Genomic DNA, 7,123 nt, shown 5'->3' on the forward strand with positions numbered 1-7,123 from the left:
CAAATAAAACTATTAACAAGATATAAAGATATTTGCCACTAGAGGATCCTTACAATCAGGTTTTCAACAGTCTTTTGGTTGCAGTTGACAGTTCACAATTGCAGCCATTCATAAGAGTTCCTGGCATGTGGCCTACAGAGTTCACATTGGTCAGCTATCTATGGAAAATGATCTGTACCGTGTTCCTTTTCCAAAATGGCCAGTAATATTTTGCACCTCCCCCTATTTACCAAATAGGAGTCTGTTAAGCATGTAGGTAGTTTAAACAAATTTTGTAACGTTCACTGTAAAAGTGTCTATGCATTTTTTTATGAACTACATTTTTAACCATTATTATATCCTCCAGTTTAAAGAATCTCAACAACTGACCATAAACTAGAATGATATATAAACTTCATGCTAATTAATACCATATGGTCAATCGGCAATGTTAACTCCCAAATTTAACACTTTTCTTATTTTGTATATACAACCATCAGCTCTTTTAAAGGTATGATAGTATATAAGGTCTGATTCTTTAAAATAAATGGTCTCAGAATGAGCCAATACAGATCCTTGTATTAAGTAATGCAAACAAAATCACAAGACAGAGTGCTTAATATATCAACTTAAACCACCTGATCTTTTTGTTAATCTTCCATTTTCCTTCCTTTTCTCAACGAAATAGACTGTGTTTACTAACGTCTTAATGGTTTTTAAAAAGGCAAACATCTTTTTTTACAAATATTTTCTAAGGATCTGAAATTCGTCAACCTATTAATAATTACTCAAGACCTCTCACTCCAATATGTTTTACTTTACATCTGAATGACTGCAAATAAAATTGTACGAAGATTTTAATTTAAGAAGGCAACCGAAAATCACATTAAAATCACAATTTTGTTAGTACTATCTCCTCAAAAGTAGTCATCTCAGTAATTTAAACATACGCCTGGAAAAACTGTGTTACTTAATTTCAAGGATACAACTTTAAAAATGCCCTCTCTTTTACAAAGGCTTTCCATTAAAAAACAAATTTAAAAAGACCCCCAAACTATTTCTACTTAATGGATTTATTCCTTCACCAGGTGTGTTGGTCCAGTGACAAAAACAGTCAAATGTGTAAGATTACATCTTGGAAACTGGCATGTTAAATTAGAAACCAATGAAAAGGCTATAACAAAAATTAGAAATGCACATTTGATAAGCAGTGAAGATTTTAAAAGATTGGGTGGGGGAGGGAAGCGCCACATTTAAAATAGGACTATACACAAATGAAAACCCCTGCACTGGATTAACTGTTACAATTGATAAGAACACTAATACAGTCGTATCTGTAGTTCAAATAGTCACAAGTTTGGAAATGAGATTCTTGAAATTCAACTTTTTTAATAAAGTAAGAGAAGAAATAAATGCATCCTTGTGGTCATACCCTAAAGAATACATCTCAGAGTTTCCATTTATCAACAGATCTTTCTGCTTCATACCATATCGTCACCAAAAAGTTCTGGGGAATGTAATTACAAATGCTGTAAACTGAGAGGTGTGAAGAGGAGAGAAAACACATTTTTCATTCATAGGTGTGCATGTGTTTTTGGGGTAGTGAGGGGTTGAGAAAACCAGTCATCATTTCTTGAACAGATACAGTGTACAACAGGAACAGAGAGGTAGTAAGCAAATGGTTATTTACCAACCCATCACAAAAAAACTGGCTTCTGGCAGCTAGAAAAGGGAAGATGCCTGTTGACTATTACCAAAGGTGAACAAATAAACTCAAGTGGCATTTCAGGTGTGCCCCTACGTGTGAAAAGTGAAACATGGCAGAAAATGTAAAGAGGGGTATTTGAGTGGCTTGTGGAATCAGTGTCTTTACTTGGTAGTCCCATCCATATAAAATCTCTCCATGACTAGCTAGCTGAGCTCACTCATGGACACGTGGTACTCTCTAAGAGTTCTTAAATGGAAGAAAGACTCCCCACAAGCAAGTCACCTACAAAAAAAAGATGAACTTTGAATTATAAAAGGCAAAGAAGATGAATTTCAGTGAGCATTTTTCAAACGAAAAGAAGTATATAACAAAAATACAAAGCTAATTCGAAATGAAAAAGAAAAGAATGTGAAGGAACTCAGAAGAAAATAGGAAGAAAAAGCTTTAACAGCTCTCATTGTAGTCTACATACCAATTATTCAAGAAATCTATAAAAATAGTTCTGCTCTTTCAACACATCTAAAATTAACCTCTCTCAAAACAAAAACCTCAGAAAATAAATTTCCAACTGTAAAGTACCTGAAACTTTCTCTGTAATTTTTAAATGTAATATCTGGTAATAAGTCAGTTTTTAAACATTTGCATTATACACACTACATCAAATTTTCATGTGACATTTCCTCAAAACCACTTAAAATCCTCATTAAACCATAACCAAACATCAATTGTAGTAGAATTGGTATAGTAATACACCAATTTTCCCTTAAACTATTTAAAAGCATCCCCCCTAAATACAGGGAGCCAATTGTTAACGTTTATACTTTTACTATAAAATTACTCTAATTTCAAGAACTACAGCTTTCACTACTGTCAAGAGTCTCCCACCTCCCTTGACTGTAGTAAAAAGATTGATGGAAGATAAGAACATCTTTCCAATACACTTTTTGCGTTTAAAAAAAAAAAAAAAGCATCTTAAAGAAGTCACTGGGAAGCCTCCAGACCTTCTATCCTCTTTTATTAAAGGGCTGAAGAAGATATGATCTTCAAAGCCGGATTTGACATTTCACCATTATCTCTCCAGCCTTTCCAGATACACTGGAGGAGATACCTTACGTGGCTCTTTCTCTACTAGAGGGCTTTCTGTTTTTCCAGAATGGGAAATGTTTAACTAATTTTATCTCTGTCTCAAAACTCACACTGACAAAACACTCTGCCATTAAGTGTTCAAGTGTGATTGATACCTAATAAAGGGACAAACCTACACGGCATAACCTACTAGCCACCACTTCTAAACTGAGAGGATTAAACTAAAATCCGCCCTTCTGAATGAACAATGTTGCATTCCTATCCAATTTAGTGCTTCTGAACAACTGTGACACCAATTCTCTCCTTACACATCTTTTTTAGCATCAGTAATCTAAAATTAATGTCTTTTCAAGAACCGATGAATCAATTTTACTAAACACAAACTAATTTTTATATTTAGAAACATTAAGGGCCTCAAATTGAGAAAAGAACCTCCCACAGTTGCATCCTAAACTACAATGTGCGGTCAAGCATTCCCATCAAATATTTCAAATAAGATTTCCATACCTGTCTTCATCACCATCAACAGGAATAGCTATGCTGAATACAGAGGTGGAGAGACTGTTCATAGGTGTTAACTGAAGGGGGTTTGCCAGGGCATCTGCAACAGGAGGCTTCACAACAGGCTTAATTTCAGCAATGAGAGAAAGTGGTGGTTGAGGTAGGGGTTCGGATTTTCTTCTAGTATCGTCAACTTGCCCGACTAAAGGCTGGGTCTGAGTCTGAAACTGGCTTAGGTCAGACTGCGGTAGACTCGTCGGTGCACTGGCCGTGCCTGGCGCTAAGGGCAGCCCCACGTGCTGGATGATGCTGCCGCTCCTGCTGACCGGAGGATGGCTGCCCAGCTGCTGCGCCTGGGCCAAGGGCGCGGGTACATTTGGCATAGTAACAGAAGTGGTAGACACACTAGGCACGCTGGGAGCGGGCGCGGCTGCAGGCACGTTCGGAACTCCGGGCACCACGGCGTGAGGGCCGCCGGGCACTGCCGATGGCGCGCCGCTGCCACCCATCTGCGGCGGAGGCGCGGGCTGAGGCTGCCCGGCCCCGGCGGGAACCAGGCCCGACGGCGCCGCGCCTCCCACGGCAGCCGGGGGCATTCCGGCCGGCTGACCAGGCGCGGCCGGTCCGCCCTGCGCGGGGCCCGGCCCCGGGGCCACGGCTTCGCCAGGCAGGGAGGCCGCGCCCATCATCTGCGCGCCCGTGGAGGAGGCGTTCTGGCCGGGGCCCGCTCCGGCGCCCGCGGACGAGGGCTGCGCCGGGCTGGGCGGCTGCAGGCCGGCCACGTGCGGCTGCAGGTACTCACTCTGGCCGGCGGGCTGGACGGGCAGCAGATGGCCCGGCGGAATCTGAGCCTGGGGATACGCGAACTGCTGGGGCGGCGGCGCGGCAGAAGCGCCCACGGCCGGGCCAGGCTGCGGAGGCAGGGCCAGGCCGGGCTGCGCCAGGGTTACATTCGTCAGCGGCAGCCCCTGTCCGTTGGGCCCCGGGGGGACGGAGCCAGGCGCGGCGCCCTGGGGCTGGCTGGGCGGCGGGGCTGCCATCATCTGCGGCGGCCCGGCCGCGGCTCCCGGGAACGGCGGCAGCGGAGCCGAGCTCGGAGCCACAGCCCCACCTACGGGCGGCGGCTGCGGCTGCGGCTGCCCAACGCCAAAACTCTGCGGCGGGGCCGGGGCGGGCTGGCTCATTTTCTCCGACGGGGGTAGCTGTGACACAGCAGTCAAGGAACTGTCAGTTCCCGAGTCGGGCCCGTGCGCCCCCGGCATGGAGGCCACCACCACCACCACGGACCCTCCGGTGGCGCCCAGGCCGCTGTCCCGATCCGCAGTCTGATCAAAAGTATTGCTGTGCCTAATGCAATCCCCGGACCGGGTCAGGACGCTGCTGTCGGAATCCCGCTCATAGTATTCCATGCACGTCCATCGGCCGCGTCTATACGGCTCCCCGCTGCCGTGGTCCAGCTTGATCACGCGGAAACGGGAACTACAAGTGGTGGGGGGCTGCGAGGGGGCGGCAGTCCCTGGCCCGGCGGAGGGGCCCGCGACCGGGGGGGCTCCGGGGGCCCCTGAGGAGGGGGCCGAGGGGGCGGCCGCCGCTAGGGTACTGGCCAGCGCCCCAGCCACGCTGCGGGCCGAAGCGGCTCCTCCTCCGTTGGCGGGAGTGGCCGCCGCGGCCGCCAGCTGCCCGTCCAGGACGAGGTTGGGGGAGACGGTACCGGGAGTCTCCGCATCCCCAACATTGTTGAGCGTCTCTTCGGAGGAGCTGCGCTCGCAGACCTCCTCGGGGCCGTAGTCCGTGGCCCGAGAAACGTCGAATATCTCGGAGGAGACGTCCTCTGTGCGTGACTCGTCTGGATCGTCCAGGCTCTCGGTGTCCTCGGTGATGCTAGTGGCCACCTGGGCTGTGGTGACACTGGTGATCTGGAAGCAGCTCTTCTTCTTGGCCGGCATCTTGGACATGGTGAGGAAGGCTGGAGGGCAGAGAGGCACGCCGCCTCCTCTGCGATCTTGCCGGAAACCAGGAAGGGCAGAGCAGGGCCCCCAAAGACAAAGTCCGCGTCCGCGCTGGGGTCTGAGGCCCGCCGCTGTAAGAGTCACGGGTTGATCCGTGCGTCGGTCGCTCCGCGAGACATCCTCCTCCCGTTTCCTTCTCCGTGTCGGTCTCTTCGGCTCTGCCCCCGTCTCACTCGCGCGCCGGCTCCTCCTTCCTTCTCGCCTCCCGCAGTCGCGGTGCCTCAATTCAATACCCCCAGTGGCGGCGAAAGCGCGATCCCAGGGGCGGGCCGGCTGCTTCCTCCTCGCGTCTCCGGGCCGCCGTGGTCAGTCCAGCTCGGCGCCCCGCGCGGTCAGCAGGCCTAGGCTGGGGGTGGGAGTGGGAGGGCGAAGGGGAGGCGGCGGCGGCGGCGTGAGGGGCGGTGCTGTCCCGCTCCTCGAGCCAGTGCCGGCGTCAGCTCCGGGCTCTCGGACGCCGAGAGGGAAGAAGGAGGAGTGGCGAGTCCGGAGCCGGGGATTCCTGATTCAGCCAGGAGCCGCGGGCGGGCGGCGGAGCTTCGGTGCGGCCGGGCGGCCCTCCCTCCCCGGCTCTAGCCGGAGCTCAGCCCCAGGGACATGTCGACTGTCTCTGGCGGAAACCCGCTCCGGGGGAGGGGAAAGCCGGCTCGGTCCTCCCCTTACAGGGGGAGCCACCCCCGCGGGCGGGCGGGCGGCGGCGGCGGTCTCGGCCTCCCCTCGCGGCTCTTGAGAGAATGAGGGGCGGCGGCCGGCGGGCCGGCAAGCGGCGGCGCTCTGGCTGTGTGAGGTAGCGGCGGTAGCTTCTTCGGCTCCTCCTCGGTGCGGCCGGTTTGCAGGCTCTGGAGAAACTGAAATTCAAACTGCTGAAGCGGTGGCTGCAGCTCCCTCCCCTCAGCCAAGATGGGGCTGAAATGGCCGCGCCAGGGATGCTGGGAGGAGCAGCAGCCCGGCTACCGCCGCCGCTGCTGACTAAAATGCCGCCGCTGCCGCAGCCGTCGCCAGCGCCGCAGCCGCCGCCGTTCCGTGACGCACCGGCGTCGTGACGTCACCGTCCCGCCCCCTCCGGTTTCCTGCAGTTTTCGCGTGGAGGCTGGGGGGGCGATGGGCGGGGCTAAAGGTTAAAAAAGGGGAGCGGTTTTTTTTTTTTAATTTAAAAATATTTTAAATTTAAATTTTGCGCTATAGGTCTTTAAGAGTTGAAGAACTAAAGGCTCTTAAATTCCAAGCCTAGAAAAACTTACAGCCGCGCCAATCGAATGTTTTTATATCGGTTTATTCCGAGACACTGGAAGACTGGAGGTCATGTGCTTGCTGTGTCTAATGTTTAGCAAAATCTTAGTGAAACAAGGCGATAGGAATGGGGGTTGGGGGGGGTTAGCTAGGATAAGGAGGGAGACGGCTGGAGGAACCGAATCACTTAAAAAAGTCTTTCCTGATAATAAATGTTATCCACTATAGTCAGAGGAGTGAAACGTTGAGAGAAATGGGGATGATTAACCAAGAATAGCAAGCCAGATTGAGTCAGAAAAAGGATCTTATAGCCAGAAATTCTGTCTCCAACAATGGCATCAGGAGATGGTTTCTTGCCCAGGGTGAGGTCAGTTTAAAAAAAGATTGGAGGTTACCAACATATTCCTAATTTTCCTGAGTTTGTTGTGATTCCAGCATCGAAGAGTTCATTTAAACATCTTGAGATTGTTTTTACTTTCAGCGTGAAATCAGCTTATGGGCTCCATAAATGTAGAACCTACTGCGTTAAATAGTTGTAGCTCTTTCTTTTGTTTATTCTAAAACTCCTAGTTGGAGCCAGAGTGTTAGATGTTTTGGATTGGGCCATGAACAA

At 50.2% G+C, this 7,123-nt stretch overlaps 1 protein-coding gene across 1 annotated transcript in view; it reads right to left on the minus strand.

Moving 5' to 3' along the window:
• TSC22D2 (TSC22 domain family member 2) overlaps positions 1–6,301 on the minus strand; it is a 51,040-nt gene extending 44,739 nt beyond the window's left edge. Inside the window, exon 1 of the mRNA XM_079921195.1 lies at positions 3,281–6,301. Within this exon, the coding sequence (XP_079777321.1) occupies positions 3,281–5,229 (1,949 nt within the window). The 5' untranslated portion in view covers positions 5,230–6,301. The remainder of the gene's footprint in view (positions 1–3,280) is intronic.
• Positions 6,302–7,123: the final 822 nt, after the last annotated feature.

Source organism: Stenella coeruleoalba (genome assembly GCF_951394435.1).
Source record: "Stenella coeruleoalba genome assembly, chromosome: 5".
NCBI classification, from domain to species: domain Eukaryota; kingdom Metazoa; phylum Chordata; class Mammalia; order Artiodactyla; family Delphinidae; genus Stenella; species Stenella coeruleoalba.